Genomic DNA, 25131 nt, shown 5'->3' on the forward strand with positions numbered 1-25131 from the left:
GATTATTGTTGGTGCAGAGCCTGAACTGTCTGGGATTGGTTTGTCCATTCCTCTTGTCTCTAGTGTACCGTTTGTGAGGAGTGTGCGTGGTCATTGTGTTCTTTATTTTATCAAGCTTAGAGTCCGACTCTCTATGGAAGCAACATCAAAACCTCTTTAATAACTCTAAATGGTCTTTCCAGTTTTATTTCATTTAATTCTTTCTGTCCTTAAATTTGCTCCGTCCATCCATTGATCAATCTCGCTTCTTTTTTCAGCTGGTGGGCGGTGAGTTCGACCTGGAGATGAACTTTATCATCCAGGATGCAGAAAGCATCGCCTGCATGGTGGAGCTGCTGGAGCACTGTGACGTCACCTGCCAGGCGGAGATCTGGAGCATGTTCACCGCCATCCTGCGAAAGAGCGTGCGCAACCTTCAGACCAGTACAGAGGTGGGGCTCATCCAGCAGGTGCTTCAGAAGATGAGCTCAGTGGACGACATGATCGCAGGTGTGAGCTCATTGACACAATTACAGATCTCATGTTCTCAGCGCTTAGGGGATTAACTCATTGCAACGAAAGAACCAATTTTGTGCTTGTTAAATTTTTTTAAATATGCTCTTTCAGGTTCTTACTGTGCAGGTTGCATCCGTGCACGTTGTTCAAGAGGAAAGTAAAAAATGCTTGTCTGCCTATGGTTTCATTAAAACTTGCATGTGCCGCTTCGCTAGGTTCTGTTTACAATAGCGCGTTCAGAGCAAATAATTCAGTGGTATGAAAACCCAATTCACTGAATAGAAAACATCAGTCATTTATGTGCTAATCTTTGTTGTATCGCGCATTCGGCCGTATCTCCCAATGCTTGATGATTTGCCTCCATTATGTAAAGAAAAATAGGTTTCAGTGTCTCGCCGAAGCCCTGATTGTGCATTCTGCGTTCGATATTTCTGTGTAATTACGATCACTGGACCATAGCCGGCGTTTATTGCAGGGGCTAATGTCTAAAATTGCCTCTGTGTGTACGTTTGGGAGAAATCCTCTCTCTTAGATCCGCATGTTACCAAAATGCCGCTTCTAATCGATCTATTAGTTCTCATATCATTCAAGTTTCTGACCAGATTTGTGGCCGTCGAGCGAATGGCATCTAGCAAGGTTATTTTGAAAATCGAATCACTGTAAAATTACAGTACTAAAAACATCACCGCTAAGGGATTGTTATTTTCCTCCAAATTAGATTATTGCTTCTCCTACGCCACATTGTAAAGAGGCTTTGAATTCGTAACGCCGATGTATCGCTTTTGCATGGCAAATTACATCAGCAGTTTGACACTGAATCATTACAGCCAATCTGCGAATGAATGGAGGTGTGTTTCCATGCCGGTCTGATGACTAAAGCCCAGGACCCTCAGAAGAATAAGAGCTGTAGATTATGTTCCAGCGGGAGGATAATTTTTGGCTTCCTGCCCCAAATGACATCATCTTCTCGAGTCTGCAGTTTCTTAGGACCGATAATGCAGAGTCATGCTATTATCTTCCTTTCTGTCTTTCTCTAGATCTATTAGTGGACATGCTGGGGGTTCTGGCCAGCTACTGCATCACAGTGAAGGAACTGAAGCTGTTGTTCAGCATGCTGAGGGGGGACGGAGGCATGTGGGTGAGTCTCGAAGACCTGCGGTCAATGATCTTCTGTCTGCCAGCCTTCTCCACGGACAGATCCGTTTGGGGTTGCCCGTGTATCGATTTAGACTTTGCTGTCGTGGTTAAGTCTGATGGACAGGCTATCGATTGGCTGAAGCGGTGGTCATCAATGATAAATGCTATTCAGTTTTTTTTTTAGACTCTTATGAACGTTTTATGAAGTATGTCACACATATTGACTCATTGTGTGTTCTCATTTTGACTGTCTGCTGCCTTTTTTTTCATAAAAACACATTTCCTTTTGTTCTTTGTACTTACTTATTATGATGTGTTTAAATTGTCCTTTCTTCTCTTGTCCTCCTGTGTCCATAGCCAAGACACGCAATTAAGCTCCTTTCAGTTCTGAATCAGATGCCACAGCGGCACGGCCCGGACACTTTCTTCAACTTCCCAGGACGCAGTGCGGCGGTAAGACTTTGTTTTCACAAATCGTTCTTTACTGTGTTGTTACAGATATGATTTCCAGAGATTATAGCATTAGGTTGCGTGAACCTTGTAACTCGCTATTTTTAAGGAAATGGAAAAACACTGTACTTTGTAAATGATGATATACTGTGTGGTCAAAGTTGACAAGCACTTTTTAATACTTTTTATTGCAAAACCCAGTGACGAACATAAAGGGTGACGAATAATATTGATTTATGGTAAAACATTTTAACCATAAAGTATGGAGATAGGAGGTTCCACCGATATATTCCTTTTATGTCTTTAAAGCACAACGCTAACCTGTTTTGCACAAATTATTGCTGCTAATGCGTAGGAAGTTAATCCACATAAAAAAATTCCTAGCCGAAATAGGCAATATTAACAATTTTATAAATATTATATAGTTGTATTTTGTGCTTAATAATTTATTGTGTCATATTAACAAAAATATGAGCTTAATATTTCTGATTTTTAAAAATATCAAGTATGAATTGACCGATGCTTTACTGTAACAAATCCTTGTTTTTTGCCTTCGTCAGGCCATTGCTCTGCCGCCTATTGCTAAGTGGCCTTACCAGAATGGATTTACTTTCAACACTTGGTTTCGAATGGACCCTCTCAATAATATCAATGTAGACAAGGATAAACCATACTTGTACTGGTGAGTATGGTGTACATTAAGAATGCCGATCTAGCATCAGAGTCCAGCACTGTCCAGTTGTAGCCTCAGTTATTAAAATGTAAATTCTAATACTGATCACTGAGCAGATCTCTGAGTGACCTTAACCAACACCTGTGAGCTTTGAGCTTCTCAGTGTGGTGGAAACACGGGAGATATGTGCTTATGAAATATTATATTGCCATTTCTGTTTGAAGTGGTAAGTGTCTCTACAGGGCTGTCCCACAAGAAGAGACTGCTAATTTAAGAGTTCTGATTCCTGCCCTATTTTCCAGTTACCAAGAAAAGCCTGCTGTACCACAGGGCAAACTAGATAAATTCACAAATTCCTAAATGTCATGAGGCGCTTGGATGTCCCACTGGTTGTTTTGGAAAATATGGCAGCGTTATAAATTGGAGATGTCTTGCAGAGCGGCGCTGTGATCCGTGAGGGTCCTTGTTAGTTTTGACCTTGTGGCTCAAATAGCCATATTTTACACTTTTGTAATATTTTATTTTTTCTCCCCAAATCTTCACAAAATCTTACTCGAGGATTCTTGCACCAAAATATGGATATGAAATGGTTGTACAATATTCCTGTGGGGCAACACCATGGTTTCTTTTAACATTTTTATAACAGAAAATAAAGAACATTATATCCTCCATGTTGTGAACAAAGCTGTTTCACAGAATTAAGAGAAGAAACGTGGAGGTTCATTCAGAATGAGCACTTTAGAGGGCCACTGACCGTGTTTAAATCAGCTTGTAATCCTGTTTCTTGTGTCTCTGTTGCCTAGGTAGCATTATGTAGCTCGCTTCGAATTCCCGACTGATAGACAGTCACCTTATCGACAGCAGCCAGTGCTCCCAGCATGCACTGCTGCCAATGAGCCAGTCAGCCATGTTTTTTTCAAGAAAAATACTTACCTCCTTTTTTTTTACTTTTTTTAAAACAATTTGAATGACTTTCTGTGCAAAACATGTTAATATCATAATATCTTGTATTGTGGTCTTAATATTATTTATTTATTTAGTTGTTTTAAGATGAGGGAAAATGCTGTCAGTGAAGGGTTGTTTTTGAAATTGGAATTGAAAAACTAAATTGAAATCTTGCTTGTGATAAGGAAAGGTCTGGACTGGGAATGTCTAGATTGCTATATAAAATAATCTTGGCTTTTCCAGCAATTCTTTCCCATTGCAAAAAAGTTAGACCAGAATGAACTTTTATGCTGATTCAAGCTTGTTTTATAATAGTCTTAACTGATTGACAAACAAATATTTAAAATTATTTTTTTCTGTTCCCTAGTTTTCGAACCAGCAAAGGTATTGGCTACTCAGCCCACTTTGTGGGAAATTGTTTGATTGTGACATCACTGAAGTCAAAGGGGAAGGGATTTCAACACTGTGTGAAGTATGACTTTCAACCCAGAAAGGTGAGTTTTGACCATCTGTTTAAATTAGTAAACAAAGCATTTCTTCATTTATGAAAACATTTCTTGTGGTGCAAAATATTTGAAAAAGCCTATTAACACACAAATAGCCGGACTTATGTCTGGCACCTCCCACCATGACCTGTGTAAAACCACACCTGTCCTATTGTCACCTTTTCTCTCACATGTCAACTGAATCAAAAGCATTCCCATGTTCTGTCTAGCTTCTGACTCATTCCTGTTTGCCTTGACCAATATGTTTCAGGCCACCAAACCGAAGTGTAATTTTTGTGTAAGGGCAACACACAAACGGGTGAGGAAGGGAGTGCTCGCTCGGTCTGTGGGCGTATAAGATGTGTTGTGTATCTCTTTTTGGTTTAGTTTGTGAGAACATCTGGTTTGATCACCCCTCTCCTCTTACAGTCCCACTGGGGCAGTTTCAAAAACATAAATGGCGCTTTAAATTACACGCATTGTTAAACGGCAAATGAAAATCAGTTTGGCAAGAGACGTTGATGAAGAAAATTACATCCCGTCCTCTCTCAAAGGAGGGTATCATGAGAGCATCGTGGGCCAATTAGAATGCGAGGCAGAACCACACAGAATGCCCACACACAGGCACATGCTACGAATGTGTGCTCGGACTAACAATGAACTTCACCCAATTAGTCAGCACTTTGTTCTGCTGTTGAAACAGTGTGTGGTGGGACACAATGGCTGGATTTTAATCAAACCACTTTGTTAGCGATTTTTCTGTGCTTGTTAGTGGAGACCAAAAGCTTAAAGTAATAGTTGACCCAAAAAGGAAAATTCTGTCATTATTTTCTCGCCCTGAAGTTGTTCCAAATCTGTATACATTTCTTTATTTTGATGAACACTGAGAAAGATATTTGGAAGAATGCTTGTAACCAAACAGTACTTAGCCATTATTGACTAGCATAGTAGGAAAAAGGTCTTTGTTCTGTCGAACACAAATGAAGATCTTTTAAAGAATGTAGGAAAGCGAACAGTTCTGGGGCACTTTTCACTACCATTGCAATTTTCCCTACTATGGTAGTCAATGGCGGCCAATAACTATTTGGTTACAATTATTCTTGCAAATATATTTCTCTGTGTTGAACCAAACAAAGACATTCATACAGATTCGGAACAACTCAAGGGTGAGTAAATAATGACACGAATGAACATTTTGCGGTGAACGGTCCCTTCAAGGCCCAGTAGAAGATTTCAGAAATAGAGAACAGCAGGTCTACAGTATTTCAAATGTCGCTTTTTAGAGGAAATCCACAGCCTTGTCTAGACTAAACGGTTCACTTTTGCATTCATACAAAATCTTAACTGGCATTAAGAGCTCAGAAATCTCGGATTCAGGGCGGCTTTTGGGTCTAGTGGGCTTGCTGATCCTTCTTTTTCCTTGTCAGCCCAGCTAATATAGTCTTTCTATTTTAACGGGGATTCTGGGAAGGTAGGGTGCATATTTCACCATCCCCTGATTTGAGAAATGACGTCTTATGAAATAATTTATTTGCAGATTAATAAAAGCGATTTGCAACTGGACTGTCTTCATTTTTAGAGCTCATCTGGTTTGTGTGATGTCATTTATTTGCAGGCATCACAGATTGATGTTTTACATGACACAGATAGATTGTTATCTGTGCTGTCTTGGAGGCTTTTCAAACGTCAGTGCTCTGATCTTTAATCCATACAACCAAAACAGCTTTTAGCAGCCGTCAGACAGAATGACACGGTGTTTCTGTAAATTCAGCTTTCGTTTTACACAATGTAATGAGATTATGTTTTACGGGATTGATCTTAAATATGTGGATTTTATTTTCATGCAAGGGTCATCGCTAAATTTTCTCACTCGAATGGTTAAGAAAATGTCTCGGGTTCAACACACATAGATATTTATAGCATCATGAATCATTTTCATCTTTTAAAGTGGTAGAGCACCCCAAATGTACATATACTGTTGTCATTTCAATCCTGTATTACTTACTTTCTTCCGCAGAATACAAAATCAATTACTTGGTTACTAACATTCTTTAAAATATCTTCTTTTGTGTTCTGCTGAGGAAAGGAAGTCATACATTCTGCTACGGTCAAATTTGTACTGTACCTTTAAGGTGACTTTACATGAATGACCTCTTTTCGGTTTGCCCACAGTGGTACATGATCAGCATAGTCCACATCTACAACCGCTGGAGGAATAGTGAGATTCGTTGCTATGTCAACGGTCAGCTGGTTTCCTACGGCGACATGGCATGGCACGTCAACACCAATGATGTAAGTGCATTTGCTGACCCTCTACACCCTAATTCTTTTTCTTTTAGTTGTTAATACACACCCTCAAGAAGCACAGAACAATCTCAGTCAAGTTGCCAAACATCATTTTTCTCATTTATTTCAAAAAATATTCCAAACAGTAGATTATATTCTATGCATTATATCAATTGAGGGTACTTTATATATGTGTGAGTGTGTTTACTCGTTCCCTCTAAGCAAACCTTTGAAGTACATTATGTGTAGACTACCTAGTGATCAGAACAAGATTTCAGCAGCTAACAGTTCCAGAGGGCCTTTCAGAAAACTCTTTAAAACGTAAAACCGATAAGACAAGCTACCCTTCTTGGATCCTTATCCTTTGTTCTTTATTTCAATCTCTTTTCTGCAGAGTTACGATAAATGTTTCCTGGGGTCGTCCGAGACCGCCGACGCTAATCGGGTGTTCTGTGGGCAGCTCGGGGCCGTATACGTGTTCAGTGAGGCCCTGAACCCAGCGCAGATCTTTGCCATTCATCAGCTGGGACCTGGATATAAGGTACGAGCCTTGAGATCACCTCTGAAGGTGCCTGTGCTGCCCTGTTGAACTGCCAACATTTTGGCTCAGTGTCGTAATTAACTCTATGCTGAGAGCATTGAAATGGATTAGTTCTGACACTGAAGGCCATTATAACATTCCTGTTCCGAAACGTAGTAAGCGGCTTTGCTGTCTACTTGGAGGTGCAATCTAAAGAAGCACACTAACTGAAAGGGAACCTCTTAAAGGGACAGTTCACCCAAATATGAAAATTCTACATCATTTACTCACCCTTATGTCTTTTTGAACCTGTACGACTTCTGCAGAACAGAAGATATTCTTGGTAACCAAACAACATTGGACCTCATTGACTTCCCTTGTATGGACACAAAACCACAGAGATGTTTCTCAAAATATCTTTATTTGTTTTCCACAGAAGAAAGAGATTTTGGATAAAGAGATTGAGAATGAATAAATAAATATGTAATTGTAAGAATAAATAATGACAGTTTTATTTAAATGGCGGATGGACACCGTTAAAGTTCCTCCTTCCATTACACCGAATCTATATTTTCCCAGCAGGTTTGAATAACAACTGATGTTTCCTTTTTATTTTCTCACCTCTCACACCCACGTGTCTATCGGGTCCACATGCATATAAGTGGTGATTTTACTTGATGAGATAGAAGTGTTTATGGATAACCTGTGCTTGGCACAACGAACCCTTTAAAGACACCCGACAGGACTGACAGAAAACTGGATGGATGTTAATCGCCGTCTTGCCATTCCAATTAACTGTCCTATTTTCTGAAAGGAGCGTTATGGGGAATCTGACCCGTCAACTTAGATTTCTCTCACTTTACTTTAAAATCTCCTGCAGAATGTTTCTCTCCAGCCGAGCTTGAGGCTGCCTAATTTACTCTAAGCTTACAGGAAGTGTGCGGACGGGGTTTGTTTATTCGGGTCAGATGATCTGATGATCATAAGCAGCTTTTGTTTACTGCAGTCAGATGATGTTGTCGTACATTAGAGCTAAATGTGGACGGATGATTATGAACTTGATCTCTCTGTATTCATCTCTGTATTTATTTTTGTCGGGACGCGGCTTGTGTGGACTCACGGATCATAAAAGTAAAGCAATTAGCCACACAGGCATTTGTTAGAGGGGTTAAGGGACGACAGGTGGGTCACAATAGTCGGGTAGGCATGTGTCGAAAACCTCTTTAGGTATTGTTTTATTCGTTTTAATGGTGTTTAGTTTTTAGTGATTTTATTGTTAGACGAATAAAGAGGACTGTAAGACCATTATGAAACATTTTCAAGGGCTGCAGATTGGTCAGATTTACCCCCTTTAAATGTGGTAATTTAAATATAACATTTTTGGTTTATAAAATTCAAACAAATCATAAGTAAATATGTTTACTTTTATTAACAAAATCACAATCAATATTTTCGCTCATCCAATCCGATTTACTAGTCGAAACTGGCTCATAATCGTAAATTTAGGGTTGTTAACCTCTGTGTTGCCAGATTGGCTCCTTTTGACTCTTTTTGTGTAGTATTAAACCTGAATAACGCTGACAGAAAGTGTTTACCTTAAATCTAAGAGCATGAATCTTTTTCATTGGCTTTGCGCGTTAACTAGGTTTTAGCCGCACTGCACTAAAGTTATCGTCGCTATGCTTATTGGAGGATTCTCAATGATTAATTCTCGTACCCACGTGGCTAGCAGTTCCTATTCGCATCTGATTGAAGCTTACTGCAGGTATAGGAGAAAATCAAGAGAGCAGAATGTGTGGATTATTTATGGGCGCTTTTTCTCTTGCTCGCTGTCTGTGTGTGTGTATTATGATATGTGTGTAATGTTACATCATGTTCTCCCTGAAGAGCTCTTGAACAAGTGACACTTGCAGTGTTTCGTGATTTTATATTAAAGTTTCAACTCAACTAGCTGGTAAAACTAGCAGAAAGATATGCGGGAACTTTTTGAATGCTCCAATACTTAAATGGCATACTCTGTACTATAAAATACTGCATTCTCCAAAAATTGTGTACTCGTGCTGTATACTTTATTCCCAGTCTTCGAAATGTTGTGTACTTTGCACAGTAAATGAACTTATCCGTAGGTCACTTTGTGCCCTTAGTTGTCACTTGTCCTGTGAATGTCTGGATGTGAGAGTGTGCTGTATGTGTTACTGCTGCAAGTAGCAAGTCCAGATGTCTGGACAGCATGCACAGCCAACAAGCTGCTCTTTGGCAGTTTGTTGCTGAGGTAATTAGCATGTGAGGTATGGGGCACTTGGCAGTGTGGCAAAAAGAGCCGCCTGGACCAGCACCTTCGTGTGTGTTTATACGTTATATAGATCATTGGAGTGTATGGAAAACGTTCGGCGCCATGCTCTGACTTCAGCGTTGTTAGTCTCTGTTGCCGCGTCTTGTACATCTGTCCTCTCTTGGGGAAAGTGCAGAAGAGAGAGAGAGTGTTGGAATGAAAAAGCGGGTGCGGTTTACAGCATCGGGTGACAGGATTGGTGGATGTTTTAAAGCAATGACCTGTTTTTTCAGACAGCTGCTTGAGTTTGCCGTCTGCCCCTTTGCCCGCTGTGACAGGGATGATGAATGACGTGGGAATGAAAGGGCAAGGTCACAGCAGCTCGAGACTGTTAATGGCAACTCTGTAAATGTGTGTTTTATAGTTTTTGACTTCATCGTGGGCGCTTCTAAACATGTTGTGCTACTTTTGTGTTCTGCAGAGGAAATAAAGTCATACAGGGTTGAAATGACACGAGAATGAGTGTAATAGCCTTTTCCTATGCCACCTTTGTTCGCTTTTGCTACTACTGTTGGCTGAGCTGGATATAGCTTGACGCATGCGGTTATAAAGATGAGTAGTAGAAATTGATCCAGTCGGTCCAATGACCAGTTATTGTTATTGATGTAGACAGAATATTATATCAAACTTGAGGTTAAATAAAACAAACAATTAAATGAAAGCAGTCTCTTATATGGTAGCAAACGGCTTGACACGTCATGGAACCATACAGCACATAACCACACGGTCAAAAGACTGTTTGCCTTCTCAGCCACTCCCAGATCCTGTGGCTTCCTGTCTTTAAGGCCTTTTCCCTTGGGCTCCACCTTCAGTCTCGCAACAGTCCTTTAGAGGGCAGTAGACAGACCTGTGGCCATATATATATATATATATATATATATATATATATAATCACACACTCTACTATTCACAAGAAACAAACGTGAAATCCACACAGCTCGGTTTGGCTCCTACAATGAGTAAATGATGTAAGAATTTTCATTTTGGGGTGAACTATCCTTATATAAAGTATCCTGCTGTTTTACATGTCAAACAGAGATGGCGATAGAGAGGGAACAGTTACAGATTGGAGAATGAATGGTCAAGGTTTGCGTCGGTGCGTATTAAAAAATAATTAGGTTTATTTGTTAACAAAAAGTAGCAGTACAGTAGTTAATTCAACATTTTAGTTTGTGTGAGTATTATGGTGTGGAGTGCAAGGCAGGGTGTCCGAGCGGAGTCTGCTACTTAAGTTTTGATGCTGTGCTTCAGGTCTAGTGTGCCAGTCAGTGTGTTGCTAAGTGGACACGTTGGCAGAAGGCCTGTGGAAACCGCAGCGAATCACAGTGCCAGCGCAGGGGCTTATTTACATCGCGCTGTTTTTGAAGAAATGCTCAGCGTGTGTTTGACCGTGTGTTCCTGTATGTCTCAATATAGTATTGCGTCTGTACTTTCTGTTCATAAGTGGTGGCTCTCCAAGCTTGTATGCTTGTATGTAGATATTCATGTAGAAATACAGCATCCTTCCGTGTACATTGCGTGCTTAACATAAAGTATGGTCTTCTAGGGAGAATGACTTTCACATATACACTATTTAGTGTATTTGTTTATTAAACAGGTCATATGGCACGAATACGTGTTTTTTGGTGTCTTTGGTGAGTTATAAGTAGCCCATGCATGTATTAGACACGTAAAATTGCAAAAATCTAAGTATCGGACCTGCCTGATACGCTCGTGTAAACACACACCCACAAATCTACATCATTTCGTGGTTTGACTTAACTAAGACCGCCCAAATGTAAACGCAAGTAAGGTGGGCGTACCTGTCAGTGCAATTGCTTTGGAACCTGATATTCCAAATATGGTAAGAGGTGTAAAATTTTGCACACACTTGCAATATTCGACCAATCACTGCACACTGGTGAACTGGCCAATCATAGCACACCTCGCTTTTCAGAACGATGAGATTTGTAAGAAATCTGCACGTTTCAGAGAGGCGGGGCAAAGACGAGATACAAACATGAACGGTATGTGGAAAATACAGCGTTTTTTAACCTTAAATCATGTATCTACATTGCATTACATCTAAAACAAAGGATAATATTCATTTTAGCTGTGTCATATGACTCCTTTAAGAACGTGTGGACAAAAACATTAGTGCCGTGCACACAAAGCCTGTTTATGGTGTCAAATGTTTCAAAAACGTTCAGAATGTAGTCGCACATCAATTTGTGTAGGATTTCACGCAAGTCTCTCAGGTTTTTCTCGGGTGAGTAAATAAATAGTGGCACAAATTGCTTTACATGCAAGTGATTTCGCAGATACGTGCACATTTTACACAAACACACACATGCTCATATCGACAAGCACTCTCTTTCAGAGCCATTAGTGAAATGGCACATTTCTGCAGCCAGTGCTTCATTACGATAATGTGCGCCTGCGTGTGCGGCTGCTCTGTGCAACAGTAATTAAATGTTTTTTTCTATTATCAGTCCCCTGGGATTCGGCCAATCTCTGGTGCTCTCCGCAAGCCTGTTGCCAAGAGAGACTAAGACAGAAAACAAAATATGAGAGAACTTCATTTGAAGGATTTTATATATTGTCCCCTGTTTTTCCATCACAGAGCACGTTCAAGTTTAAGTCGGAAAGCGACATCCACCTGGCCGAGCACCATAAGCAGGTGCTGTATGATGGGAAGCTGGCCAGCAGCATCTCCTTCACGTACAACGCTAAGGCCACGGATGCTCAGTTGTGTCTGGAGTCATCGCCCAGGGAAAACCCCTCCATCTTCGTGCACTCGCCTCATGCCCTGATGCTGCAGGTCTGTAATGTTTCATCTTAAAAGATTTTTCTTATTATTTTATTAAAGGTTTTTGCTATTATGTTTTTATAACATAATGCAGTCATGCACAAAATACACGTGACCTTATTGGTGTCAACCATACTGTGATTTGATTTACACTAAGTCATTTAGGCAGACGCTTTTATCCAAAGCGACTTACAAAGAATTCAGAGAGCAATAAGCGATACGTCATAAAAGAGCAATAGTACGATAGGTGCTAATAAAAAGTTACTAGTTTCAACAAAAGCTAGACCACTACCTGTTGAGAGAAGAGAGAGGATTAGTGTACATTTTTAACACATTTTTCATTTGTCTGTCATGTATTCGCAGAAGAGATGGGTTTTAAGTAGTTTTTTGAAGATTGTGGGAGATGTGGTTGACTGGACCGTGTGAGGAAGAATGTTCCATTTGATCATTTGTGTAGTAATTTAATCAAACTATTATATTGTAAATATATGGTATTTTAGTGCAATATATATATATAGTTTTAAAGAGAAGTGTGTCTGATAAAGCTGTATGTATTTTGTGTGCGTACGCAGGATGTAAAGGCCATAGTCACTCACTCCATCCACAGCGCCATCCACTCCATCGGAGGAATCCAGGTTCTCTTCCCTCTCTTTTCTCAGTTGGACTACAGGCAACCCAACGACAGTCCTGTGGAGACGACCGTCTGGTGAGTATATGAACCATACTGACGCTCTGATGCAGATCACTGCACATCCACAGAGATAAATTTAGAATTTCAGAGCTTAGGGTTCTTTAGAAATTAGATTTTGAACTCACCATACGGCACGTGTTTCTTAAAGGTGCTGGTACACTGGCATTTTTCCTTTTTCTTTGCCAAAAATCTTTAAAAATGTTTCATCTTGTAGTGTAGTGTTATGTGATCATTTTCCGCTCCGTCTCTGTACTTAAAAATTACACCAGCTGTTTTTACTCTTGTACCTTTGCAGCTCAAGAGTGATTTTATGCCAAAATATGTTTTCCTAATTTAGCAAAGAAAACTGTAAATCTCTCACTCTGACACAGCTAAAGAGAGAGAACTCTCTCGAACAGTCCTTCAGAGAGATGGAGAGATGCTGTGGCCGTACCCTACATTCTCAGGTCACTGTGTGGTTCTGCTCTGTGAGCTTGCAGGCAAAGCGAGTAGATTAGAGATCAGCAGTGAGCTGGCAGGCATCATCAGCGGAGCAGAGGTCTGTGGTGCATCGATCAGTGCTAATGTTCCCCACTAGGGTTTACTGTCAGCGGGGAGATGGGTGAGGTCACTGGCCCATCCGTCGGCTTAAGGCAACTCCGAAAGAAAGAGCGAGAGACACTTCAGATTGTATCCTTAATGTCACTATTTGTGCAACATAATTTCAGAGACTAAGACACATTCATGCTCGCTGGCGGTAATGAAATTGCTGTTGGGAAGAGGATCCATCATTTTGTTTTCACTTTATAATTTTCCTGTGGGACACAATATCTTTACTATAGTATCCATAAACATTGCATTACAGTAAGAAATGTAATGAATGTTGTGGCTTAGTGGTTACAGCATGTGGAGCAGACACATTGAGCATTGATGTCCATTATAAGAGATACAGGTTCTAATCTGGCATGCGTTGAGGACCAATCCCACCCGCACCAAGACAAACTCCTCTGTTTGTGTATACAATGTGATTTTTTTGTTTGTTTGTTTTTTCGCAGTGCCACTCTTCTTGCATTCCTGGTGGAGTTATTAAAGAGTTCAGTAGCCATGCAGGAACAGATGTTGGGAGGCAAAGGATTCCTGGTCATTGGGTATCTGCTGGAGAAGGTAGGACAGGGTCAAACTGATTCAAATATGTTTTTCTCTCAGTGTCTTTTTGCCATTTTTATGGGTATTGTAGCTATGATGGTAAATTGGGAAGGGGTTGTTGCAAAGTAGATTCAAACTCACATTTTGCATCTTGCAAATATGGAGACATTGATTGTCAGTATTTTATTTTCACTGATGGCACCTTGTTTGTTTTACTGTGTCCACTTCCCCACTCTTTCTTTCGCTCTCTTTCTGTCCCATCAGTCTTCTCGGGTGCACATCACCAGGGCGGTTCTGGAGCAGTTTCTGTCTTTTGCCAAGTATCTAGATGGATTGACTCATGGAGCTCCTTTACTCAAACAGCTCTGTGATCACGTTCTGTTTAACGCTGCCATCTGGATCCACACGCCGGCTAAGGTGAGCTCGTCCTACAGGCTAAAGACTGAACCACATTCTGCCTGTTTGAAGTTTTGAAAGATTTAAATAACAAAGTCTATTTTTTAGAACTTATATGAGAATGCATCACAAGTATTTAAATGACATGTTGGTTAATTCATTGATTTTAGCATGAATAATGTAAGTGTCAATGTGTAAATAAATTCTCTTATGTTTTATTAATATTAAAGGTAAAAATGTACAATGATATCCTTTTTTAATATTGAATAATAATTATAAATGTTTAATTTATATTTAAATATGAGAGCTTAAAAAACAATGTTCTATCATACTTTAATTTTAATATTTCAGAATTATGGTAGGACGTTTTTATTTGAGGTGTATGGGCTGTGATGTGTTTGTGCGCGTGTGTGTGTCCGCATATGAAAGCTCTGTAGCCAAAGGCAGTTGAAGTGCTAATTTGGAAAAAGTGTCATTTCTCTACAAAAGCACAGAGGCTCAACGATTGGATAATGACCTGAGAAACATGACCACAGGGACAAACGTACATCCGCTTTCCCCAGCCGCCTGTGCGGGGATCCAGTTGCCCACAGCGACTGCAGCCTTTTATGATAGAGGGAACGAAGTAACATGCAGAAGAGCAAAAAAGAAACAAGGAAACAACAGATATAGGAAAGATTTCTTCAGTACAGATAGAGATAAATAGACAGTGTGTTTCAGTTTGGGGCACTTTTCAACCTTTTTCTTCCGTGATATAATTTTTTCAGTTTGCTATATTTAAACACAAAAGTGTTTAGAGGCAAACAGAATTGCAGTTTGGTTTCTTAAGCGGTCTAACTTGGTCAGATATAACAACATTGTCTTAATCAATGGAAAGAATATGGTATGTTTCTGTATTACAAGTCATTGTGTCAGTAATCAGACTTACATTGTTTGCCTGGTGAGCTTTGCATGGGAAAGCACCATTCACATTTTTTGTTCAAATAATAAAATAAAATCTAAGTTGGAATCAAGAGGAATTTGTATTTTTATGCTTTCTGAACAACATATTTCCTTCATGTGTTCTGTACATCAGGTGCAGCTGTCTCTCTACACCTACCTGTCGGCTGAATTCATAGGCACCGCCACAATCTACAGCACCATCCGCAGGGTGGGCACCGTCCTGCAGCTCATGCACACTCTCAAGTATTACTACTGGGCCAGCAACCCTCTTGAGAGCAGTGGCATTACCCCTAAAGGCCTGGGTGAGTGTACGGCACCTGCTCTATAATGGGTTATTTATTTATTTTCCTTAAAAGACAAATCAGAAGAACTGCAAATCAGAAGGTATGGGGACTACCCTGAGCAATGTAAAACAAAGTAAGCAACTGATGCATGATGCTCTTGGACCCAGCTGGTTAAGACAATAATGATGATTACTGTAAAAGCTCAAGTCTAAGCAACAAAGGTTGTGTTTTTTTATTATTAAGTGACATTTTGATGAAATAAAGCAACTTTTGTTTGGAGCTGTGTTCTGCAGTTGTAAACCTCTGGTCTATGATTGAGGATCAGTGCAGTGGCCGTTCTGTTGTGGCAGAGAGGAACGTGCGTTTGTCTGAAAGCAGGCAGCCAGCGGTACTCGGCATGAATAATCCTTAAAGCACTGCCCACTCATTTTTTGTCTCTGTCTATTTTCGTGAGCTCTGTTTCTCAGACTTTTGTTGTGTCTTGCCTGAATGAAAGATTGGGGGATAATATTATCTGAAACAGAAAGCGTGTGAAAGCTACATTGAGCCCCCCCTGCTGTATATCACTCCTTTTATGTCACGTTCTAAATCTGTTTTCTGACAAGATTAGTTTTCCCCTGCCTCAGTTTAAATTTTTTCTGTCCTTTTTTCATTTTATTCTTCTGCCTTCAGTTTTTCTTTATCATTGCTTTCCCAAATGCCCCAGATAAAACCTCTGTCTCTCTGTTTGTTTGTTTGGTCTTGTTCAATTCTGGACTGTCGTCCCCAAAAGGGCTAGGAGTTAGATAAAGGCTGTGGTGATTTAAAAATGATTTATGACATCATATGACGTCATCAGTATGACATCGCAACTCATTATTTTATCATAATGCTCATTGTGACATCTTGAAGGGCTTTATTATTAAATCATCATGCTCATTATCACATCATTATAGGGTCCTTATCATGATGCTCCTTATGACATCATAATGACCCTCAGTATGACATCATAATGAAATTAGAGAAACTGGCAGTAAGAATGTTTACTAGCGATTAATTCACTATGTGCTTCTCACAGTGTGGATGGGCCATTAGGGAAATGGACTAATCAGGAAATTACAATTTGACATTTACTTTGTTTACTTTAGTATCACATGTAAACAATGTAGTTTTCCTGCATCTCGTGCTTTTCTCTGCATTTTACATGCTTGGCTTTGTGTATCAATAAAGAACAAATACACAATAATTTAATAAGAGCTCACACACAATACGCTCCCCTGGAGCTATTTTGTCTAGAAAACGACTTTAAAAATTGATATTTGTGTAAAACAAAGTGGAGCACATAGAGTTTACTGAATTCTTTCTTTTAAGGTGGCATATGGATGCAAAATGTAAAGAAACTGAATAAGTAATTGTAATTACTTAACCACTGAATTAGAATGAATGTATCATGTCTAAGAATCATTTCTTGCATATTTGTGATTTGTTCTTCTGTGCATTGTGGCATCATTTCACACAGAACATCATTTCTACAGTGCTCTGATCAGTTTCAAGTCTCAGATTTGATTCCATTCTTTCTTTGTCCTGTGTGCAGATACCACTGTGATAGTGAATCTGCTTATCTCTGTGAGATGCAGCACCCATGTCACCATGGCAACCGTGTTGCCTTTCCCGTGATGCTGCATGGGTCTGATACATTGTGGAGTGCTGTATTCATTTTAAAAGAAATGTTTTGCTCCGAGTGTGTGGTTAAATCGAATTTAATATGTTTTATATAACGTCATATTTTATTTAAATAAGTATATATACCTTTGATTTGATGTAAGTGGGTAAAGAACTTTGTTTAAAGATACAGAAACGTTTATTACAATTAGAATAAGACTGTTTATGTCAACAAAGTGGCCGTGCTTTGACCCTTGGGATGTAGTAGGGTGGTCAACCGTCACTGCAGAATTGGAGACACACATATACGCACATGCATTGACCTATCCAATCCCTCAGATCTCCAGCAGAGCCGAGTATAAACCCACTGCTCAGCAGTTCTCTCACTGCATCAGAACAACACACCTGAGAAAGGTCAAGTGATGTACCAGGGCTACTAATGGACATTGACCACATCCTTGGTGTACAAATGCTCCGAGTGGCAGAGCGGGTGCGTTTGTAACAACACACAGTCACAACAGTGCTCACCGTACAAGAAGAGAGAAGAACCTCTACAAAACCCAGCCGTCTTAGGTTTAGACATCCAGCACTTATTTTGGTGGCTCGAGCATTGCGACGCAGCCTGCTTTGGTTAAAAAAAGCATTCCGATGTGAGGAAGACTCTGATATTCATCACGTCACACACACGCTGAGCTTTCCATTACATTTTTTGCTTTTCATACAGACAGATGTGAATTTTTTTTCATGGCAGCTTTGTAGCGTCTGTGTGCCGTGTGTTCAATAAAATATGAGGTGCGCTTGTGTATTTTGGAAAGATAGTGAGGTGTTTTTTGTTAAGAGAAATAGGTAGCTGTGGGGTTTGGAAATGGGGTTTGTGTGCCGTTTAGAGGTTTGTATTCCCTGAGCTGAGTCTTAAATGTTGTTTTTGTTTTTCTTCCATTGTGTGTCACAATACGGAGTTTTGTTCAGGGCCATTTGCAGGAATCCCAGAGCTCCCTTGTGTCAGAGAAATGACCAAAAATACATTTCGTAGTTTCCCATTTTAGTTTGTTTATTAGTGGCTTAGAAAATGCTTGTGATTTTTGTTTCAGATATACGTTTTGTACATGCTTCAATGAGAATGTTACAGCCTTTATAACAGAACACCCTGAATGTGCTTAAAAGTTAAGGTGTTGAGAGATTCAATAGTGACGATTGATAGCAGGTATAAAGCAGCTGAGATGTGTCTGAAGTGCCGTATGTGTGTGTTTGTTAGGAGTTTAGTTGTGCCTAACTCATGTAATCACTGTTTGCTTACAGATGGTCCACGGCCCTCTCAGAAGGAGATCATATCCCTGCGGGCGTTTATGCTTCTCTTCCTTAAACAGCTCATTCTGAAGGTGAGACAAAGTTTGTTTTCTTTTTTACTCATTATGAAATATTCTGTGTTCAAAACAAATTACCACAACATTTGCGCTGAAATTTTCATGCCCACAGAAAATAAATTACAATCCGCTCTCTGTCAAAAAATGGCTATATACATTTTTGGTAAAAGCTCTTTAAAACACTTCCTTAAATTCTTCCTTAAAAATATGTCATATTTGGGTTGTATAGTTGTCTGAATATTACTGTGATGTGGAAGTGGTGTGGCTGGACTTTAAAAACTGTGTAATTTAATAATGTTTAATATCTTGCCCATGTACGGTCATGTTCAACTCAAACGGCGTATTGTAAGCACAATGTTTGTTTTTTGAGGCATAGAAATGATTCTCTTTAATAATTAATGTCATGATATGTCGCAAGTACTGTCAATATTAGATTATTTAGAGGTATACATCATGGACCTTATACATTTACATTAAGTGGCACTGAAAGACTTCTACTTGCTACTTGTTAACATTTCATCTCGCTTATGTTTTGCTTTGTTGCTCGCCTGAGCGTTTGGTTACTCACAGCTGATTTTATTTGGCATGTCATCACCATGAATCGGGCATCCTAAATTAATTTGTTAGCTTTCCAGAAGTGGCAGCCAGGAGAAGCATCTGCTTTGTTAAAATAACACAATTTATGCTAATTTTCCCGGGAATTTGATCCAGTTTGTAGGGCAGTCAAGCAGAAATTAATTTGATTATTTGCTTTTGCTTTGTTTAAAGCAATCCAAACAGCTTGATGGGGCTCAACGCACACAGAATTGCATTATGGGTCGCCACTCACTACAGAGAAATATGTGTCTCTTACATGGACATTGTGTTCTTGCTTCAGGCTGTTGTCGTGTTTTAAGAAGTACGATGCGGTTGCCAAGCAGCACATTCTTTTCATTTAACCGCTGCCTTTTTTGTTTCGGTCTTATTATTTCCCTCTTTCCACATTGTCTCGCTTTCCTTGCAGTTATTAGCATTACAGTATGAGAGAGAGCTTAGAGCGAGTGGCCCGATTCATCACACGCGTTCATATTTCACTAAACAATGCGGTCAGGCATACTCATAGTAATGTTATGTAAAGCAGCTACCGCAGAATTCCTTCATGCATTTTTCTCCACATGCATAAGCTTTGAATACGTAATCGGTTCTTTTTAACATCCATCCTGATGAACCCGAAATTTCTAAATGCATGTTTTGATAAGGGCCCCTATTAATACCATGTTTAATAAAAAAATGTGCATACATTTGTGCATACAAGCAATAGAAGTGCAGAATTGTTAGTCGTTTGAAAAATGCATATTCTTCTTATACTGTATGCTGTATCACAGTGTTTGATATAAGCTTATTTTCAAGGTTTTTTTAGGATTTTTTATTTAATAATTGTTGTAGACTTAAATATTTAATAGGACGGTCTGTAGATTTATGTGAGTGACTGAGAGATCCGGTTCATTTGAGTCATTTGTTTGTTTTGCAGGACCGTGGAGTGAAAGAAGACGAGTTGCAGAGCATTTTAAACTACCTGTTAACCATGCACGAGGTAAACCTGACTAATGAACAGACCCAGATTTTCTTCTCCCTCTATTAAACACGCATCATCTGTTTTCTTTATAAAAGACCATCCATACCAAGCTTTTTATCCGACTGGAACATTCACCTCGGGTGTCTAAAGAGCAGACGTCTTAGAGTCCATCAGGATGGTTCTAACATTATCCTGAGAGCAGCATTAGCGTTTGATCGTGTCCCGTGAAATTGCAGTAATGGACCATTTCTGTGTTTCATTGAGAACACCAGAGGAGCCTTAAAAATCACTGGTTGAATGCAGTACCCATAGGATTGTCACACTATAACTATTAATCTGATCTGGCTCTGTCTTCTTTCCCCTGAAGGATGAGAACATCCATGATGTCCTTCAGCTCTTGGTTGCGCTCATGTCCGAGCACCCAGCCTCCATGATCCCCGCCTTCGACCAGAGGAACGGAATACGGTGAGCCCTGGGGGACAAAATGGCGTGGCTCTTGTGTGGTCCGGTTACATAACTGAAATAAATGTGGATTGTCACGGCTGCATCAATCTCACTTTCCTGCTGCTGCTCATGTTACTGATGCACGCGTTCTTGGACTGCCCTTAACTTCTCGTACACATTCGCAAATAATGGAGTGCCTGTAGATTATTTCCGAAAACAAGCAAAATTAACAAAGAAGAACGTTACTTGGCTAAAAAAGACTAGAATGTCTTATACTGTATAGAATTTTTTTTTAACAGTTTCATTATGTTTAGTAAATTAACTTCACTTCCCAGAATTAACTTCACTTCCCAGAGTACAATCAGCATGACACAGTTTAAATTGCAGAAACCTTAAAAGTAGATGATTGAAAGTTTCTAAATCTGAGTTTAATAATTTCTTAATCATGTCCTTCCAGTTCAAATTCACACTCGTGAGTTCAAAAGAAATTCCTGAAGAAATGTTTGCCCATCTGTGGTCTAAACAGATCATAAACGGTCTTAACTGCTGTGTTGTTTGGTTATAGAGTCATCTACAAACTGCTGGCCTCCAAAAGCGAGAGTATACGAGTCCAAGCGCTCAAAGTTCTCGGCTACTTCCTGAAACATCTGGGACACAAGTAAGTGTGTTAAAAGGTTTCATTTAACAAAACGTGGGCTTGGTTACTCTGACATGCAGTCTTAAAATGCAGTCTTTGTTGTATATAACAACGTTATAAAAAATGCAGTGATACATATGCTGTAAAACAACATTTAAACAATATTTACTATTTTAAATTAGATATAATATATTGTATGAATATAATTAAGACTTCATTATTATAAAATGAAAATGTTACGTTATATATATATTAAAAAAATTATATAATACTTATATAACAAGTATTATATAAAAAAACTAAACTTAATTATTTTAAAGATGACATCTTAAGTTAAATGAACATTGGGGTCAATCTGGAGCAATGTTTTTATGCTAACCATAAAAGTGTTCCAGGCATCCTTTTGTGTCTTCAAATTATAGTAATAAATTGTAAGTTTTTTTCAGAGAATGTCTCTAATAGTCTGGTATGTCTTGTAATAGATCCAGGTATTTAGATTATACAGTTTCATTAGTTACGGAGTTCAAAAGGTATAATGTAACAGGACTACCTGTCGTTTCAGAAGCAGAAGATGAGAGAAAATAAGAATTTCTTAGCTGACAGCGTGACTTAAACTCACAGGTTACTGGCCGAATGATCATTCTGACAGAGCTCGTGTCCAGCAGGGCAGAGCTTTAGTCAAAGCCAATGCCGAGAAGGTTATTCATAATTATTTTGAAAAACAAAGGTCTAACATTAACCAACTGTTTGAAATAGAACCAGAACGTGAATCACCATTTTTCCATCATTTCATGGGCCCTGCTATTTCTCTTACATACATTTAACATCATAAATAGTGAAGCTATTTTGCTTCGTTGGACACACCCATTGCCATTTCCTTACTGTATGTTATTCCTTTGCATATTTATATGTCGTGTGCATCTAAGAGGTAGATTAAATGTTTATTCAACCATCATCCTTTGTTCAGTCACGTCCGCGTTAACGCACTTCTCTCTGAGAGGCTGTGAGAGGGCCATTGACAGCTGCGTTTGTATGCGCGCAAGAGGGGGACGTGCCCTTGAGGAGCGCATGTCGCTTCAAATCGCATCAGTCTGCCAGTAGCAAGCTTCATCTCATTGATCTTAATGGTGTGGAGGTCTATGTAGTCAAACTGAAGCTGTGAGCAACTTTATACATGCCCGCATCTCTCCAATGTCACCATAAACAACATGACACGTGTGTCTCTTATCTCATCCCTCTGTGCCCGGCGTGTGCAGGAGGAAGGTGGAGATTATGCACACACACAGCCTCTTCACGCTGCTTGGAGAACGGCTAATGATGCACACCAGCACTGTGACCATCACCACCTACAACACGCTCTATGAGGTATACACCTGTCTGCACACAGCTTTATTTTTAGCAACAATTTCTGTAGACTTGTTTATATAATGTGTTTTTAATCTGTTCTTAATGCATTTATAGAGCTTTGTAATAAACATGATGATTTTAGTTTTGGGTCTATTATGGCTGTACGATATTGAAGAAAAAATGCTAATAATGGAATATACGATATGCAATATGATCATTCTTTACGTTTGTAAAATCGGTTTGAACATTATTCAGATATTAATTATTGAATTATTGAAATGGATATTATATTACCAACATACATGTCTCACATTTCTTTTCCACATGCAAACACAATACTTTTTAAAGCATTAGAATCATTCAGATAATGCAAACCATTTCAATGTGGATATTATAATATGCACCTCCACGATATTGCAACGTTTCAATATTGATTACGATTCTTTGCAATATCACAATTATTTCAACATTAATAGATTGTTTATGGTATTGCAGTGGTTGTAATATTACTTGCGATAATTCTCGATATTGTAATCATTTCAATATTGATAATGATCATTTGAGATGTTTCGATAACTTGCAGTATTGCAATCATTTTTAGATTGATTGTGATAAGTCAAGATATTGCTAAAATTCTGACATTGAAAACAATAAATCACGATGCTGCAATGATTTCAATATTTATTGCAATAATCCTTGATATTGTTATGATTTCAGTATTGATTACGATATTTCGAGATGACACAATAATTCCTGTATTGATCACGGTATTTCTTGCTATTGTAATGTCTGCGGTATTGGTTACTGTTATTAAATATGTTGCCATCTTTTTTTAATATTGAATGCGATAATTCTCAGTATTGCAATGATTTATATATTTCAATAGTGTAAGGTTCAACATGAATTTACTTAATAATTGCTTATTCATAATTCGATTACTCATGTATTTCCTCATTTTATAAAAATGTTAATTGTCTGTGTAGCTGCATTCTGGTCAAAATCGAAGTGGTGATTCAAATATTTTGTCTGCAGATCTTAACAGAACAGGTTTGCACTCAAGTGGTCCATAAACCCCACCCAGAACCCGATTCTACAGTCAAAATCCAGAATCCCAGTGAGTATCCGCTGATACTTTCCAGCTCTGTAACGTCAACCATAGTCTTTATTATCAATTTGAACATCTCATGTGAAATACATGTCCCGTTGCTAATCTTTCCTCGCCTCACCGTCTGTTTCTCTTTATATCTTTTCTGCTTCTCAGTGATTCTGAAGGTCGTGGCTACTCTGCTCAAAAGCTCCTCCCCCAGTGCTGAGCTCATGGAGGTACGACGCCTCTTCCTGTCCGATATGATCAAACTCTTCAGCAACAGCAGAGAGAATAGACGGTAAGCCTTTTATACACAGTCAAACCCAAATATTCATAGACAGATGTATATGTATAGATTCACAAATGCACACGCGCAGTATCTTACGTATGAACATGTGCAGCCACTGCTGTAAATTTAGACACGTAAACATCAGAAGCATTTGGCATCACCCTCGCAGCGGGAATGATGTCCTATTAAACCAATTAGCATCATAATTAAAAATATGTTTTTACTGCATTATGAGCTCCTGTAGAGACTAAACCTCACCGTGTCACCTGCTTGACTGGAGTTAGCCGAGTTTGCCTATCTGTAGCTGTAGTACTATTTCCCGAACAAGCCCACGGACCGTCATGCACAGAGGCCAACTCAGTCAACCGCTGCCATGGTTACCCTAACTGCATACCAAAATTCCAATGCATATTTTAGCAGTGCTGAAGTAGGCCTGCTTGTTTCTGTACTCTATATTAACCCCGGCTTTCCGGAGTGAGCGTACGTGTTGGGAATGTCGAGCCGTCAAGATCGGAGGAATATTTCCAGAGACAGCAATCATAAATGGTTGTCCACGCACTGAACACCCCTTTTTACCAACAGTGGTTTGGGGCTGGAGCTGGTTCCTGATGTGAACCGTTCTGCATTTTTGCGATGCAGAAAATATGTTTCAAGAAATGGTTGCAGAGATTGCAAAACTTTTCATTTGTTTGGTGAAGAAATTAGACGTTCTCTCCTTACTCACCTTTGTGACACAAGATAACAAGATTCCTAACATGCAATCACATGCATAATATTTGTTTCAGAGAACACAGTGAATGCCACTTACAGAATGTAATGTGCATGTAATGAGTTCATGTAACAACAATGCGAACACTTTCTTATTTTAATTGTTTGTCGTGGCATATTTGGCACTTTTTCGTTTAGATGTCTGCTGCAGTGTTCGGTGTGGCAGGACTGGATGTTCTCGCTGGGATACATTAACCCAAAGAACCCGGAAGAGCAGAAGATCACAGAGATGGTCTACAACATTTTCCGCATCCTGCTGTATCACGCCATCAAGTACGAGTGGGGAGGTTGGCGCGTGTGGGTGGACACACTTTCCATCGCCCACTCCAAGGTTAGAGCAAGAAAATCTACAATTCTTAGCCCGTTCTTTTATGTACTTTTTGTAATATGCGATTTAATGGCTTAAACGCGTTTCTTGTTTCTGCGTTAAGGCTGGTTTTAGTGTTTCGG

General features: G+C 39.3%; 1 protein-coding gene across 7 annotated transcripts in view; it reads left to right on the top strand.

The window, feature by feature from the left end:
* The window catches only part of nbeaa (neurobeachin a), a gene marked incomplete at its 5' end in the record, with an annotated part of 90384 nt that overhangs the window by 39842 nt on the left and 25411 nt on the right, over positions 1–25131 (top strand). For 6 of the 7 annotated variants that reach the window (XM_079449439.1, XM_079449440.1, XM_079449441.1 and 3 more), the window contains 20 exons: positions 258–489; positions 1533–1633; positions 1990–2085; positions 2643–2764; positions 4068–4194; positions 6358–6477; positions 6866–7012; positions 11926–12123; positions 12684–12817; positions 13837–13945; positions 14192–14344; positions 15399–15567; positions 18490–18569; positions 20065–20127; positions 20477–20574; positions 21119–21211; positions 22447–22555; positions 23570–23651; positions 23799–23922; positions 24820–25012. In XM_079449439.1, coding sequence (XP_079305565.1) covers positions 258–489; positions 1533–1633; positions 1990–2085; positions 2643–2764; positions 4068–4194; positions 6358–6477; positions 6866–7012; positions 11926–12123; positions 12684–12817; positions 13837–13945; positions 14192–14344; positions 15399–15567; positions 18490–18569; positions 20065–20127; positions 20477–20574; positions 21119–21211; positions 22447–22555; positions 23570–23651; positions 23799–23922; positions 24820–25012 — 2550 coding nt within the window. Of the gene's footprint in view, positions 1–257; positions 490–1532; positions 1634–1989; positions 2086–2642; positions 2765–4067; positions 4195–6357; positions 6478–6865; positions 7013–11925; positions 12124–12683; positions 12818–13836; positions 13946–14191; positions 14345–15398; positions 15568–18489; positions 18570–20064; positions 20128–20476; positions 20575–21118; positions 21212–22446; positions 22601–23569; positions 23652–23798; positions 23923–24819; positions 25013–25131 lie in introns of all 7 variants that reach the window. The other variant, XM_079449443.1, reaches the window with a different exon arrangement.

The sequence above is a fragment of the Barbatula barbatula genome (assembly GCF_947034865.1).
Source record: "Barbatula barbatula genome assembly, chromosome: 24".
Lineage (NCBI taxonomy): Eukaryota > Metazoa > Chordata > Actinopteri > Cypriniformes > Nemacheilidae > Barbatula > Barbatula barbatula.